At 40.7% G+C, this 17,063-nt stretch overlaps 1 protein-coding gene across 3 annotated transcripts in view; it reads right to left on the bottom strand.

Moving 5' to 3' along the window:
- The window catches only part of adamtsl3 (ADAMTS-like 3), a 155,166-nt gene extending 146,932 nt beyond the window's left edge, over positions 1-8,234 (bottom strand). For all 3 annotated transcript variants that reach the window (XM_028402649.1, XM_028402648.1, XM_028402651.1), the window contains exons 1-2: positions 8,006-8,234; positions 5,546-5,652 (exon numbers count right to left, since the gene is read on the bottom strand). In XM_028402649.1, the coding sequence (XP_028258450.1) occupies positions 5,546-5,605 (60 nt within the window). In that variant the 5' untranslated portion in view covers positions 5,606-5,652; positions 8,006-8,234. The remainder of the gene's footprint in view (positions 1-5,545; positions 5,653-8,005) is intronic.
- Between the last annotated feature and the right edge of the window lie 8,829 nt (positions 8,235-17,063).

The raw sequence follows: 17,063 nt of genomic DNA, 5'->3' as shown, positions 1-17,063 counted from the left end.
TCCTCGCCTGGGTTTGAGTTTCCTTTGAACAGAGCTGCCTCTGAGAGTGTGGAGGACCAGGGGCTGGGATGATTGACACTGAAAGCTTGTTTTCAGGCTTTTGGTGCTAATGCCACTGAGGATCTAATGGACTCAAAGTTTGCTGAAAAGTCGGCCAAAGCACAGGCCCTGGTGTCTGCCACTTCTGTTTTTTTTCCCACGAAAGGGGAATGAAAGAGCCCCAACAGCTATATAACATAATACATTCTGTGCTCCGAAGACTCAGAGTTCTCCTGAGTCTTCTCCATGTTGCCAACATCACACTGCACCACTGCCACTTCCAGTTTTGTGATTCTTACCATGTGAACTTCAGCCTCAGTATCCTGTTCTTAGAAGCAGCATTTAGTGTGCTCCACTGCTTCAAGATTCACAGATATTCTTTTTCCATCAAACTTATTTACATGCTTCATATTTACATGCCTAAAAAGCACTGAATTGCTGCCTTCTGATTGGCTGATCGACTTTATGTTAATGAGCAGTTGAACAGCTGGACATAATGATGAAAATAGCTTAAATATCTCAGACCTGTTGTTTATTATTGGATGGAAGCATCCGTTTATTTATTTAGCATTCCAAATGACTCTTGTGCAAAATGTTGCAATTAGCATTAGCTCAGGCGATCAGTCAAATGTTGTTGTGCTGTATATTTTGATACTCTGTAGAAAATCAATAGCATACACAGTAGCTGTGTCCCAATTGAGGGGCTGCATCCTCTGAAGGATATTATGACGAACAGCTCCTGTAGCCTAGCAACCTGCTAGGCTACACATCTTCACATTTTCTTTTCAGCCTTTAAGTTCAGTTTGTGCAAATTGCTATAAAAAAATCAGAGTTGCTGGCATGCATTGAATCTTGGGATATATTTGGCCCTGAAGATCTACATCCTTTATTACCAGGAAAAAGGCCAATGCATTTCTCAGCTGCATTTTAAAAGGCCCTTCTGAATGGGACAGCCTTGTTGGATCGCAGTGGCACAATCAGTCTACAAAAGGATGCGACCTCTCAATTGGGACACAGGACTGATTCCCTCTGCTGCTGAGTGGTATAATTGTGTTCGCAAATCAATAAATGAAGGGCAAAGGGTGGTTAATATTTGTAGAGAGGTAGTTATGAAAGGCCGAGCCATAACTAAAAAGTTATCTGAGCTGTTCCACATGTTCTCCTGGAAAGAATTCCTAGTGTTGCAGTCATTTAAAATAACTCCAAAGGATTGAGGAAGTTCACAGCCTTGTTTTTCATGTCATGTCAGCAGCATGTTGCTGGTCTGGTGGCATGCTCTCTGGCTCTCTGCTTTTTTCCCTTCCAGTCCCTGGCTGCTCTCTGCAGTTCCTCCATCTCTGTCAACACACAATGGCAATAGCAAACTGCATTCCTTCTAGCCATTCCTCATAGCTAGTTGGCATCACAGACAATGCTGTTTTCAGAGAGCGCTGAAAGAAAAGGCCTGGTGCTTTCGTCCGGTTGTTTGGGAGTACAGGGGAAGAGGAAGCTGGTGTCGGTGAGAGTGGATTTTTGGCTGAACAGGGGCAATGCTCAGTGTGAGAGATGGAAGAACTCAGAACCAATATTCTAGATGGGTGGTATTTAAGCAGCTGTCCCTGCAGAGAGGTTGAAGGATGGCAGGAAAAGGCTGGCACCAGTAAGGCCGGGTCAAGAGGAAACAGACTCTCACTCTACGTCCCTCTTTTCTCTGCCTTCTGTGCAATTATGCCATTAACAAGCTTTGTCCTTTTCTTTTGACTCATTTCCTCACCATTGTACTATTACTTTCAAAACACAGCATTGTAAAATATCAGTGACCAAACGGGGGCTATTTAAGGTCAAATCCAGAAAAAGAAAAAAGTCTGACATCAGCTGGGTCACTGCTCTAAATCTTACAGCACGTCTACAACAACAATAAAAGGCAATCAGGCGTGATTGTGATCCCACATCTGCTCATGATAATCCACGCAGCTAGCCAAGCGTGCACCCTGAACCTCTAGCCAACACCCCCATTCGCCCACACACACACAGACACACACCTCTCACCCCTTTTTGTCCACTGCACCCAAAACAAATCATGGCTTTACAAAGTCAGCCGATAAATGACTTCTCACATAGCAAACTCTTGGAGGCCGCCAATCAGCTGAACAATGACTTTTTAAATACACCTGCACACTGCGTTCTCTGACCTTGCAAGACAGCTCTGATTATTTCTGTGCACTGAACCATAAACTTGAAAATGAGAGATGATGTTTCAGATTTATATATAATTTACCTAAAAGAGCTTCAGCAACTCTAAGTATAACGGATGATTTTTTTCCATGTTATTTCATGTTATTCCTTTTAGGAAGACATATAAGGGTTTTATTGTCTTATAGATATAGAATCTAGATATAGATATATAATATATACAGATATATATACAGATATATATTATAAAATATCAGCAATTAGCTTTTAAACTTATTATTGTTCCTTATTTTTTTCAAATACAGGTGACAAACTGCATTCAATCCTCAAATCAACCTTTATCTATCCCTCTACTATTTATGATTGTGGAGAAAGGTATCACCTGTAATGTGGACAATATTTTGGTTGCCCCTTCTGATGAGTCCTCAGACCACAAACTTTGTGCCTGGAGAGAATATTTGCAGAAACCTATATCCTTAGAGGAATGTGTTTAATCATGCACTCATACACACAAAGTCAATACTCAGCTTAGACTGCTTCAACGCCATTGGATGATGAGGACATATGTAATAAAAGTAAAGATTAAGAGATTTCACAGTAATATGAGAGACTGGTGGATCAAGTGTGGGTGGGAAAATGGACTGTTTTTTAGGTTGCACAAGTCAAATGTCGATGATTTAAATTTCACTCTATTGCTTGCCATAAGAGTTATTATATTATCATGGAAAAAGACAAGTAAACCTCTGCTTATCAATTGGATCAAAGAACTATGTATTGCTTAACCTCTGGATAAAAAACAAACACCATACAGGTAAACAGGAACTCTTACAGAAAATATTCGACCCCTTCCACTTTGTTTAGATAAAGCTCATGGTTTAGGTTCATTCCTACAGACAACATTTTGCAAGGCAAAAAAACATATATCATCATCATCAACGTGCAGTGTAGCTAGATAGGACCACATGTTGGTACTGGGTATATACTGGTGAAAGGCCTAGAAAAAGTAACTTTTGTTTGCTGTCTGATATTTCTTTAGTTGCTGAGTCACTGTTGTGTTTTTGTTGGGCAGGATAAAGAAATGAATTTATCACACATACCAGCACTCTTTACAACCTGTGGCCATATAATCAATCATTTTAAGGAAAACTAATGAAACCATCTACACATCTTGATTGACAGCAACCCAAAGAGGATCTCTGTGTGGAACACTATTCTTGGATTATACATAAATAAAATGATCAGAGATGACCTGCGGTATTTTAATGTTCCTGCATAACTGTACAAGCAATGATGAATTATGTATTAATCTTAACTGCAACTACGATTACACCAATTAAATGCACCTTTAATTGACAACCATCATCAGTGGACCTTATACATCAATGGGTTATTATTCACACCTCAGAATGCTGCAGCTGTGCCAATTAGAAACAACAGGAGTGCACTCTGAACACTTTGCTTTTAATTGGACTTTGCACATTTTAGTGGGTGATTTTAGAATTTGAATTACCATGGATACAGAAGCAGATGGTGCAGGATTTCCATAGTAATAATCCAACTAGGGCCACTGACAGTAATTAATTAAGAAATGTACCAAAGCAGTTATCTGTATAATTATTTTCTCTCATACATAAGGTAAGATTTTGACATGATCTGACAGAGAATTATAGCCATAATGATGCAGCAGTATTGATGGGGTAGCTTTGGGATCCCAACTTCCAATTAGTCACTATATGGATCAGTCCATGACTGGAGCAGATATGTGATTGGATGTAACTCAGGTTAACCTTAGTTATCATTAGGGTTTAAAGAAGATGAAGATGAGCTGATTTTTAGCGAGGGATCAGTAGCTAAGGGCACCGCTCACCCGGTGGGATCCTGGCATGACTTCAGGCCAAACTGGGAGCAGTCCACTGGCGGAGCGCTTCTGAACGCTGCCAATAGACTAAATGTAAAAATCATTTCTATACACTGTATGGTCTGAAGTTCAATAGCTCCAGTTATTACAGTTATTAGGAAGGCCTTGCAAATGCAAAAACCACAATATGAATGCAAAAGCCTGACAAGAGAAGTTGGAAGTTATTCCCACAATGGATTTATATGAAAGTGGTTGACTCCACAATATTTTGCTCACAAAGTTAATGAGGAGGACAAATGTAAAACTGTAAGCTATAGGGAAGATTGTAAGCATGCAACATTTCTCCTCCTCATTCAAAATCTGCATCTCTGGACACAACAACAGGCTGACCTCTGCCATAAATACACCTCTTGGTGCCTACTGGTTCTCATGACAACACTTGAGGACACTCTGTGTGTCCCGTGTCTAACCGAACACGGTCTACATGCAGTGTTTATGTGGCATAACCGTGTAATGTGGCACAGTGAGCAACACTTTGTCTGTTCCCTGTCCCAGCAGCTTTACACAAGTCAACATGATACTACTTAAGGATCCAGCATGTGACACTAAAGTGTCTCAGCATGTGCTAGTGCAAAGGTGGTGCACACTTACCAGAACGCAGAGGCATTTATCAGAAGATAAATACTACGTGTCTGTTCAGTAACATATGTGTTTATCTGCATCTTTGATGTTGAGCTACATTTTAAATGTGTCATTAATTCATCCAGATGGTTACTCACAATAAACTTCCTTTGATGTTTAAAATATGAAAGAACAAACTCCACATGGCTTGTGTACATTTTATGAGGGGCGAGCACGATGTCCAACCTTCAAACTTGAATTCTCACTTCACCAGAATAGCAGGCGATCAATAGTAAACACCGCAATGTTTGAAGTCCCAACCCCTCTGAAAATAGATGGAACAAATATTCCTTCTTCCTTGAAGGGCTCAGACCCAACAGGCAGCTCAGTAACAAAATAAAACCCGCACTAAAAACATCTCAATGTGTATTTCATCCTCTCACTAACACTCGCGTTCCAAATAAAGACCTCTTTGCTGAGTTGATCATGGAGCACACCGGGTCCACAGCAGCCTGTTGTCGGGGATTAAGTAGCTGCTATATTTGCCAGAGAAAGTCCTCTGCTTCATATAAGGAAGTGACATTCACCCCTGCTCATACACATGCACAGAGATTCCAGCAGGCTCTGCACTCTTCCGACCTGTGCAAACAATTTGATTTGGACGGGTCAGATCAAATTAGGCAGCAGGGCTAACAGCAGCCAGAGTGAGCAGTCAGCAGCTGGGCCTGCACTGTATGAACCCTGTCAAGGTTGCTCTAATTGCAACCATTGGATTGGTTATAGAGCACCAGGAAGATGTTCCATATGGAGAGAAATGCTTCTAATACACTCCACAAAGCATTTCTTATTCTGTACCTGCACAGAAGGAAGCAGGAGGAAGATGAGGACAGTCCTCCACAGGATGAACAACTCCATCTCCAGCTGGGTTTTCCCCAAAGTTAGTGTCAGAGCAGGGTCCAGACCTGTACAGGGAACAAAACACTACAATCAACAACAATCACACATACTGTATGTCGTATGCAGTTAAAAGAGGTGGTTAGTCAATCAATCTTAAATTTATGTAGCACATTCTATACAAAAAACCTATGCATGCACACACAAGCCATCCAACAGTGTAACACATGTTAAAAATAGGGATTCAAAACTGGGACAAAGAAAACATGATGTGTTTTCTTTCAATGATACAAGTACGAGGAATATATAATAATAATAATATATAGAACGAGGAAACCCAAGAGAAATGGAGATAAACGCTGAAAACAAGGCAATAGATCAATATAATAGAATGTTAAAATAAAATATATAGTCTCACTACTAAATCTTAAATATAAGCTTAAAATGTACTAAAAGCAGGTTTCATAATTATACAATAGAAGCAATATCTATCAATATATATAAGAAAATCAAACCATAAAATACAATAATACTCTGAGATTATTAAGGAGTAGGTAAGCAAATAATAATTAATATAACTGACCAGGGTAAAACCAGGGTAAAAGGTAGGTTTTAAATGTATAGATACATGCATTATACATACACATCTCCTCTTAATTCAATGTTATTGTAAATATAACAACTCATTAATTTATGAAATAAGATGCTTAACATTTATGATGTTACATTACCAGGCCAAGTATAAGATCACTTCACATCGTCTCCACCTCACATTGCACCCTTATGTATATCCTGGTTATACTGTAGTTGACAGTGTAGAGAAATTTAACTGTATTTAGAAGAATAACAATTTATATTTACATATAGTTATATTTTATGTTTCTGATGTGTACAGATATGCATGTGTGTTTTTTATTTGTTCATGTATTTATCTACACTGCATATAAAATAATAAACAATAATAAACCACCCTGACCCTGCGCTGCAGGACAAGGCGGGTTCAAAGGATGGAGGGATGATAAATAAACCAATTAACCTCATTTTTGTGACCATTTCTTTACAATCAAAATTGTCCTTTACAGAAACCCAGGGAAGACAACCTGTTGATGGCTGGCCATGCAAAAGGAGGAGGACAGGGGTTAGATGGGCCTACCTCCTGCAAACATACATTAAACGTCATTTATACAGCAGAATTGAAACACGACAGAAAACTGCTACACAACAAATACAACTATGAGATCCAATTCAGAGATGCAGATAAGAGTAGAAGAGGTATCCACACATGGAAAGGCAGTAAGAACAAATAGCAAGGTTTTAACAGTGATGAGGAAGGCGATGACTCACTCTGGAGGGGAAGGCTAAGCCACCATCCCCACTGAGTTCCATTCTGAGTGCAGGGACAGCGAAACACACATAGGTTGCTACATAGGGTCCAAATATAACACCAAATCATTTAAAGCTAGTCCATTCAGACAATAATAAGCAAGCAACATGATGTTAACCCTGTACTAAACACATAGCCAGCGCAAGGGTCCAGCGTTAGAGAAACGTGCTCAGGGTTGTGTGCCAGGAGAGAAGCCAAGCTGCGCTGCAACTGTCTGGATTTCACTGTCTGGCCCAGTATGATGTCTAGATGTACAGAAGCACAAGTGACCTCCTTAAAAAACAAATGTTTGACCCATGCTAACGATCTAAATCGAAAGAAACAATAGAATTGGAGCCCAAATCTAGCTTTCAAAATTAGCCAGGCTTTTTGGCATGGGGCTTTAAGCAGGCTGAGGTAACACAGACTGGTCCTGTGGAAAGGCCATGGTGGTGCAGTGGCAAAATCTAGTTTTGTTTGTTTTGTGGCAGGAACTATTTTTACTAACCAACAACCATCATGTTAAGGTATATCAGAGTATCATCAGCATAGCAGTGATAGGCTTATATATATATTTCACTGCATACATACAGTGAAAACAGTGAAACAGTAACTGTGGTACAGCTTATGCTGTGTGCTCAGTTATTTATACAAATGTGTATGTCTACACTTTCATAACAGTAGCTACACATTTTATGGGAACTGTAGCTATGATTTACAGTCTTTTACACTAGTAATGAGGATTTTCCAGCAGGTTTGGATCGTGTATCTTTGAATAGGTTTAAAACTATATTTTTACTCAAGGATCCTGACAGGTTCTGCTTCCTAAGGGCTCCATGCATCAGGACAGGTGCTCAATATCCCACCTCTGTAATCCTGTGTTACTTTATTATTATTTAATCATTGAAAATAATATGAATACTTATACACAATAATATGGGGAGTGAAAGTTGGTCATTCAGTCATCTATTAATAAAAAATTAGCTTTTACAGCTTCATATATACTCTGTTCATTCGGACAGCATCCGCAGGTGAGAGCTAGAGAATAAACACCTTACCTTCAGGAGAGAGGTCCTGCGCTGCCTATGCGCTCACGCGGAGATGCAACATCAATTATTCTCTACCACGACCGCGACCGAGCGCCAAAAACACAGAGTCCACACCCCAAGACACGTCCACAAACGTCCCACAAGTGACCGCAGATCCGCGGGAGAGGTCGATACTTTGTGTCTCCGGTAAAAGTGAATCCAGCCTCCCAGCTGCTCAAAGCCAGTCTGCCTCCCTCACACACAAGTTGGGACCAGAGTCAAGTTAGACATGGAAGTACAACTTCCGCTCAGTATTTTCAAAATAAAATGTCGTTCTCCTCATCCATAGAATGTTGCTCCACTTGCAGGGGGGGGGTTCTAAAGTCCTGGCCCAACAGCTGGGAATTTTCCAATCAGCATCCATCACTAAATATGAAAATAATGTATATTATAATATCTCAATAAATATAAATACGCTTTAAAAACAGGAGGACGTCTGTGCTGTAGTTTAAAGTTCGTCAGCCCAGCACAGCCTTTGGAAACATTTTGTTTGTTTGTTTGAAAAATAAAATCATTTGACTTCCGGTAAAGCCCCGGTTGTCACGAGCAGCTTGACGTCGCGCTGCGTAGGCGAACCTGATGACCAAGCTCTCTGTCCCATGTGGTGGAGGAGCGGAGGAAAGGAGGAGCAGAGCAGTCATCTCCATCAGGCGCACGCTCCGCAGCTGTTTGTGTAGTTGTGTAGCCGCCCTCTCTCTTTTGTAATAACGCTCATGACTCACTGCAGTGCACCCTCACACAGCAGACTGTGCTTTTCTACTAAAATAATGCGATGTAAGATTGGACATCTGTATTACACATTTCAAACAAATGTTGTGAACACATTCACAAGCTGGGCAGAGTGAGCAGCCCCTACATGAAGGTGACAGGAAGTAAAGTGTGTGAATGTCACTTCATTCCTCCTGTCTGTGTCTGCTTTATCTGTGTTTGTGTTACTAATAATTACTACTGACTTTTTTAACCGAATTCTTCCTCTATAAATATAACATATAATCAACATTGAACATGCTTTTCTAGCGTGATATGTAGGTGGGTGGGGCATGCATTACACAGGAAGTTGATCCTAAGGTGAGAACAGCAAGCTGTGGGCTTTTTTTTCATTTATGTTTTGTTTATCCTAACAAGATGTATGCTGGTACTCAGGTGGAAGAGGTTTGGTTTTTTTATCAGAAGGAACAGCAGGAGGACAGATTATCTGTTCCCTTGTTTGCTTGGTTGGAATGTAAATAAAGATTTAGTTTGAACAATGGCCTTCTTTTTGCCTGTGTATCGTGTGTTTCATATGTGTCCACTATGCATCTGTCACTGATAAATATCTACAAAACATACTAATGCCACACAAAATCAATGTTGTGATGTATAATAATATCCCACAGACATGGAGCACATGTTTCTATTCACATCATCACACCAGCAATCATTCTGTATAGTGTTATTACCTGCATATAGGGGTCGAACACAGTATTAAAAGTACACTATTAGTAAGTCTGTGCATCAAAGCCTGATGTAGCCATATGACATGATCATTTATCACCATGGACACACACTTAATTCCTGTAATTAATACACCAAATCAACAGCTAAAACTAGTCCCCGTTGATATTTGCTGGTGACACCTGAGCACCTCATCGTTTTGAAAAGTCTTACAATTTCAGTGAAGTCATCTGTGGTCTGCCAGCCATCATATACCTGTCAGGCATAACATTAATACCACCTGCCTTTTGCTGCCAAAACAGCCCTGACCCATTAAGACATGGACTCCACTAGACCCCTGAAGCTGTGCTGGGGTATCTGGTACTAAACTGCTAGCAGCAGATCCTTTAAGTCCTGTAAGTTGTGAAGTTGGGCATCCATGGATCGGACATTTTTGTCCAGTACTTTCCACAGATGCTCAATTGGATTGAGATCTGGACAATTTGGAGGCCATGTCAACACCACACCCATAGTTGAGCTCCTTAAACCATTCCTGAACCACATTATCCCACTGAAAGAGGCTCCTGCCATCAGGGAACAGCATTTCCATGAAAGAGTGTACATGGTCTGCAACAATGCTTGGGTAGGTGGTGCCATCCACATGGACACAGGACTCAAGGTTTCCCAGCAGAACATTGTCCAAAGCATCACACTGCCTCTGCCAGCTTGCCCTCTTCCCATAGTGCATCCTGGTGCCATGCAGCTCCCCAGGTAAGTGACACACTCGCACCCGGCCATCCACAATGTAACATGAAATGTGATTGATCAGGACAGACCACCTTCTTCCATTGCTCCGTGCTCCAGTTCCGATGCCTACATGTCCATTGTCGGTGCTTTCAGTTATAGACAGGGGTCAACATAAGCGCCCTGACTGGTCTGCAGCTATGCAGCTCCATATGCAACAAACTCCAATGCACTGTGTATTCTGACACCTTTCTATCAGAACCAGCATTAACCTCTGCAGCAATCTGAGCGACAGTAGCTCGTCTGTTGGATCAGACTTTATGGGCCAGCCTTCAGTCCCCACATGCATTAATGAGCCTTACCCATCATTCGGCAGCAGTTGGCCCTTGTCAAACTCTGCTCAAATCCTCATGCTTGCCTATTTTTGCTGCTTCCCACACATCGAATGTTCACTTGCTGCCAAATATATCCCACCTACTAAAGCTGGGGACACACTACAGGACTTTGGCAGTCTTAACAGATTTTATAGGAGGACACACTAACAGACTGCTTCAGTGGGTTTTTTATGATGATGGGGGTCACACACTTAACAACTGTTCCTGATGAGGGATCACAGACTACAGGATTTAGTAGTCCTGTTTAGTTTAGGACTCGGCTCGAGAAATTCAAACATGTTTGAATGACTGCAACTGAGGTCGGGCCTGTTTCCCTTACACACACAACAGATACTAGTGCAGAGTACACATGTCCTCAATTAGTGCAGACTGGTGCAGACTTTTCCCAAGAGAAAAACGTGGGTGAAAAATCATGTAGTGTGTCTCCAACTTAACAGATGCTATGCGATAATCGGGGTTATTCCCTTCACCTGTCAGTGGTCACCTGGTCAGTGTATTTAGTAGCCTGGTTAGTTTTTCAGCATCCAGAAAGAGGCAAATACACACCTCACACTCAGAGCTCACACACATGCAGCCTATAGGTTCACCACTACTCACTGTTCAGGCTTTTATTGTGAAGTGAAGAACAACAAGTACGAAGGAACCTTGTACTCTGATGGAGGTCTGGCGCCCCCTACCATCCAACCAACATCTGTGCATGAGAAGAGAAAATATGCTTGATGATTTACAGATAAAATACATTTTTATGATTACCACAGTATCTAATTTATTCTTATTTTGTCTAAGAATTAGGTTTGGCACAGAAACAGATACAACCTCACCTTTTATTTTGAGTGATATTATTGCCTAAAATTTGCCTAAATTAATAAATTTATTCATATTTGTACCCCTGTCTCCAGGGTTTGTATTTTTAAAATTATTTTTTTAAGTGTGGTCTTGTGATAAGTGACATCAGCGCCGGCTTTCGACGACTCATGTTGTCAGATGATGTCCTGCAGGAATCTCTAAGCTCTGTTACACTGAGAAGAAACGGAAGTTGCACGATGTCGCCTACAAAGTAAAGGCCTGAGAACCTAAGCACATTATTCATCCTAACCAAAGAAACTGTACAATTCATCAACTTGTCAAATGTGATTCACGTCAGCTGTGGAGGATGCCCCCGGGAAACTTTACCGGAGTGTTTAAGTGTGACTTTTATCCATTGTATGAGCCATAGTTAAAAGGATAAATGGTTTGATTTAAATTAAAAGTGTCTGAACAGATGTTTTGACAGTTTGCTGCTCTGGAACATTCAGCTGTGTGTTAACACAATGACAAGAGAGAAAGACATAAACAATGGTGTTAGAGAAGCAGCTGTTGCTGCACATCAATCTGGAAGGACATGTAAAACCATCATCATTGTCCTTGACAGCACAATTAGAAGAGGACTGAAAAAGACAAAACTTCTGTTTTTATAGAGGTCTGTACACCTGCTGATGATCAGTTCATCAAGGACTGATCAACAAGTTCAATCCTATGGAATCAGGGGAACGCAGTATTGTCCAGTGTAGCGCTTATGTTTGAGCCCCTTCTAACAAAGATGCTCTTCAGTAAGGAACACAGGGGTTCAGAAAGAGTCACTCTTGTTAAAAAAAAGTTAAGACTTTATTCTGACAACATAACTAAATACATTACTTTTTTTTACAAATAAAAGTAGCAGCCTTCCTGAAGTTGTAATAACTGATACATGCCTATTCCTCTTAGTTGACACAAAGTGGTTCCATTCAATGGACAGGTATTAACAGGTCTATTATCTCTGTGATAAATGCACAATGTGACCACTAGATGGCTCTACAAAAGAAGCAGGAAGAAAACATATAAACGAGCCTTACAGTGTTCATATTGTGCTTTTATAAGTAGTAAACAGCCAGTCTGAGCAGAATAAAAGGGAACCATACATTTGTGCACTTTATTATTTACATATTACCCATGTAGGACCCTGAGTGAGCTCCTGCTGTGTGCCACGCTTTCTCTGCCTGCATGCTCACTGAGTGTTAGACTGAAGAGCTCATGCCTTAACAACTGTATCAACCTCAGTATTCCTCATACGTCATTGCTCTAAATGTTGATTAGAAAGTTGATTAGATCTAATTTAAATAAATGTGTCAGTTTATGTGAAATAAAACTAATATAGTTTTCTAAACAACACACTGCTTCGGGGTGTTGTTGGGTTGTTCCATGTAGCAGGCAGAGAACAAAACAAAGGACAAAGTTGAATAGAGTTTTAGGCAGCAAGTAATCTACAAAAACACTTTCCTCTCTTGGTAGGTTAGGTTGGGTTCTTATTGCACAGGACGGACCACGTAGTGTTTTTTAGTTTTAAAATTTCTGCCTCCGGCCAAACACACCAGAGGTGACTGGAGTCCATTAATGATGCAGTGCTGTCAGGATGGCTAGTGTCTCAGGATGTAAAAAATAGCTGACACAATAAGTTGGCACATCAGAACCAAATGTGTGACTATGGTAAAAACAATACAAGCCATGGAACGCAGCAACTAAAGCATACTGACACCACTTTGGGTAAATGTTTGGTTAAAGTCTGTATTGACGGCTCTTTTCATTTATTTTTGTAAGCATTTATTAAAAAACACCCATGATACGTGCCATCTTTAGTTAGTATCAATACTTCCTGTATTGTCAATGTGTTGATATCAGGAAACCTGATTTCCAGCCATGTCAGGGATCACTGCTTCTTTGGTAAGTTTGGAGGATAACTGTCAAGTCCAGCAGATAAATCATCTGTTTCCCCCTACTGTTAAAAATGTAAATTATTAATATAGATTCAGTTTTAGGTTTGTTGTGTCTTTTAAAAAATACTCTTCTGTGTATGTTGTGACATGGAATCCTCCATTTTGTTCTGAAACATCTGAGCAGCAGAGCCCCTACACACACACACACATATATATGAGGGCTCAAGACAACATTGAGGGAGGATCTCCTGGTGCAATCAGAAATGAACTGAGATGTGAGATTATTCATCTGGAAGCAGTTGTAAATAATTATCCCTTACATCCGATTGATGGAGAACTAGCTCACATCCCCCACTACACAGTTTCGGTACCCTGGCATGAATATGATAGGATGGCTCTCCAGAATAGCTCTCAAAACACTTTGAAGGTTGATCCCTCTGACAGCTGGTGCTACATTTCTTTAACTATGATGCAACAAAATGATGTTTGTTTATAAGTTATGTCATTATGCTCTGTCTGCACTTCAGTCACTCTTCAGAGTGGAGAAAAATGACAGTGTACTGAATTACTTAAATAAATAAAATTTTACATCTATCTGGAATCTTTATCTCTGCTGGTGCACTCCGTAGCTATTATCTCACCCACCCACCAAAGATCCATAAGAAGAGAAGTGTTTATTTTTAGACTTGAAGCAGACGAGCCGCAGGGCCTGGGGGAAATTAAGCACCTGAACCACCTGCAGGCTCTGCAGACACCTCATACCTTCAGTCACCTCCATGCATTTCTGCAGAAACTAGCCCGCTCCTGCCCAAAAGGCCAAACTGGATCTGCTGCTAATTTTACTTGTAAAGCTCCTCATTTACCACACCCACGGTGCCACCATTGCTGATGATGGTAAAGTCAGTGAAGATTTTTCATTTTATAATTTTTGATTTGATTGTTAAATGAACCAATGGTACATGGACCTGCCACCATTAGCCAACAAATGCAGGTAAAATCCAAACATTTTATAACATCTCATTTCCTTCTCCATGCGCCACCATCACCCGATTAAGGCACTGCAGGATAATTATTACAGGGACTTAAATGTCATTGACCATTGTTTTTGGAGGAGGCAGAAATCTCTCACAGTCTGAACAGAATAAGCATTGATGTAAGGTGAATTGATGGTGTGGAAGAAGTAGTAAACTAGTTGTTTAACTAGCCGAGTCAGTTCCATTACACTTTGACATGTGCTTACTAGGAAGTTGCAGCAAGGTATCACCAGATAGAATTCTGAAGTTGCTTCCATGGAGATGTACTCCTTCAATATATCCATTCTTGATGGGATTGGTGGAACCGGAGGCTGCTGTAGGAGCTCATCACACCCCGTCCTCAGCTGGGGTGTGTCCTGAGCTCTGTTGCCTTCCACTATTGTCTTTGGTTCATTCTGCAGCCTGCAGTCTATACCATAGTCTCTTTGTTGGTGGCCTTGGTGAGGGTGTTTATGGAAACGCTCTGCTGGTTGTGTGTACTTTGGGCTGACAGGGGAATCTGCAGTCTCACTCTCTGGTCTGTCATTTTCCATGTTTTGAACAGATGCATGTAGTAGCGCACTGATACCTGGCACACAGATGTTTTGTTACAGGTCAAAGGTCATGCAAAGACAGCTCCAATGAAACATGAATGCTAATAGTGAATTATATAGACCCTGAACCTACCACAGTCCAGAAAATATATATGGTGAAGAGAGCCAGCGTGAGAAACAGCAGCCCCAGTGCTTCCATGCCATTGGTGTAGTAGAGGTCTAAGGCTCCATGAACACACAGCCATCCTGACAGGCTTGCTAGTGGTGTGATGAAGAGGAAACATACAGCATCTGTACACAGTGTTCTTCTTTGCTGCTGCATTAATGGAGAACATAACCACTGTAGGGAGGAAGAGGAGGGTGAAGCCTTGTCAGCACATTAGAATAATAAATCTACTCAATATGATGATCTTTGGCTAGCAGGTAGTACTAATACTTCTGTCCTCACATAGTATTAGAGACTGCAGTATCATTACTGCTAATAATGCTATGAAGTTTAGAAATAGCATAACCCCTTTAGGAAGTGGAACATACAGTAATCTCACAAGTCACCTGTGTTCAATTTGTACTGAGCAGACTAGTAATCTGTCAGACACGTCTGTTTCTATTTACATCTCATGACTGTTCACATAATGTGACATCACACCTTTTTTTCCTAGATAAATATTTCCAACTTTAATCGTCATGCAGTTGCACCATAAAGGTCCCAAACAGACAACATGGTGCACAGTAAACAGCTAAATAAGTGTATGACCTGTGTCGGTATACTGTGCAGCATTTCCTGATAGCAGGCTTATGCTGTCCAGTGTATAGTTTAAACAGGACATAGCAGAGCACATGCTGCTTAATCAGCAGATTACTTGCCATGACCACACATCGAATGTTCACTTGCTGCCAAATATATCCCACCTACTAAAGCTGGGGACACACTACAGGACTTTGGCAGTCTTAACAGATTTTATAGGAGGACACACTAACAGACTGCTTCAGCGGGTTTTTTATGATGATGGGGGTCACACACTTAACAACTGTTCCTGATGAGGGATCACAGACTACAGGATTTAGTAGTCCTGTTTAGTTTAGGACTCGGCTCGAGAAATTCAAACATGTTTGAATGACTGCAACTGAGGTCGGGCCTGTTTCCCTTACACACACAACAGATACTAGTGCAGAGTACACATGTCCTCAATTAGTGCAGACTGGTGCAGACTTTTCCCAAGAGAAAAACGTGGGTGAAAAATCATGTAGTGTGTCTCCAACTTAACAGATGCTATGCGATAATCGGGGTTATTCCCTTCACCTGTCAGTGGTCACCTGGTCAGTGTATTTAGTAGCCTGGTTAGTTTTTCAGCATCCAGAAAGAGGCAAATACACACCTCACACTCAGAGCTCACACACATGCAGCCTATAGGTTCACCACTACTCACTGTTCAGGCTTTTATTGTGAAGTGAAGAACAACAAGTACGAAGGAACCTTGTACTCTGATGGAGGTCTGGCGCCCCCTACCATCCAACCAACATCTGTGCATGAGAAGAGAAAATATGCTTGATGATTTACAGATAAAATACATTTTTATGATTACCACAGTATCTAATTTATTCTTATTTTGTCTAAGAATTAGGTTTGGCACAGAAACAGATACAACCTCACCTTTTATTTTGAGTGATATTATTGCCTAAAATTTGCCTAAATTAATAAATTTATTCATATTTGTACCCCTGTCTCCAGGGTTTGTATTTTTAAAATTATTTTTTTAAGTGTGGTCTTGTGATAAGTGACATCAGCGCCGGCTTTCGACGACTCATGTTGTCAGATGATGTCCTGCAGGAATCTCTAAGCTCTGTTACACTGAGAAGAAACGGAAGTTGCACGATGTCGCCTACAAAGTAAAGGCCTGAGAACCTAAGCACATTATTCATCCTAACCAAAGAAACTGTACAATTCATCAACTTGTCAAATGTGATTCACGTCAGCTGTGGAGGATGCCCCCGGGAAACTTTACCGGAGTGTTTAAGTGTGACTTTTATCCATTGTATGAGCCATAGTTAAAAGGATAAATGGTTTGATTTAAATTAAAAGTGTCTGAACAGATGTTTTGACAGTTTGCTGCTCTGGAACATTCAGCTGTGTGTTAACACAATGACAAGAGAGAAAGACATAAACAATGGTGTTAGAGAAG

Source organism: Parambassis ranga, chromosome 3, assembly GCF_900634625.1.
Source record: "Parambassis ranga chromosome 3, fParRan2.1, whole genome shotgun sequence".
NCBI classification, from domain to species: Eukaryota; Metazoa; Chordata; class Actinopteri; family Ambassidae; genus Parambassis; species Parambassis ranga.
The sequence above is the reverse complement of the archived record's forward strand: the minus strand, read 5'-3'. Positions and strand labels throughout refer to the sequence as shown.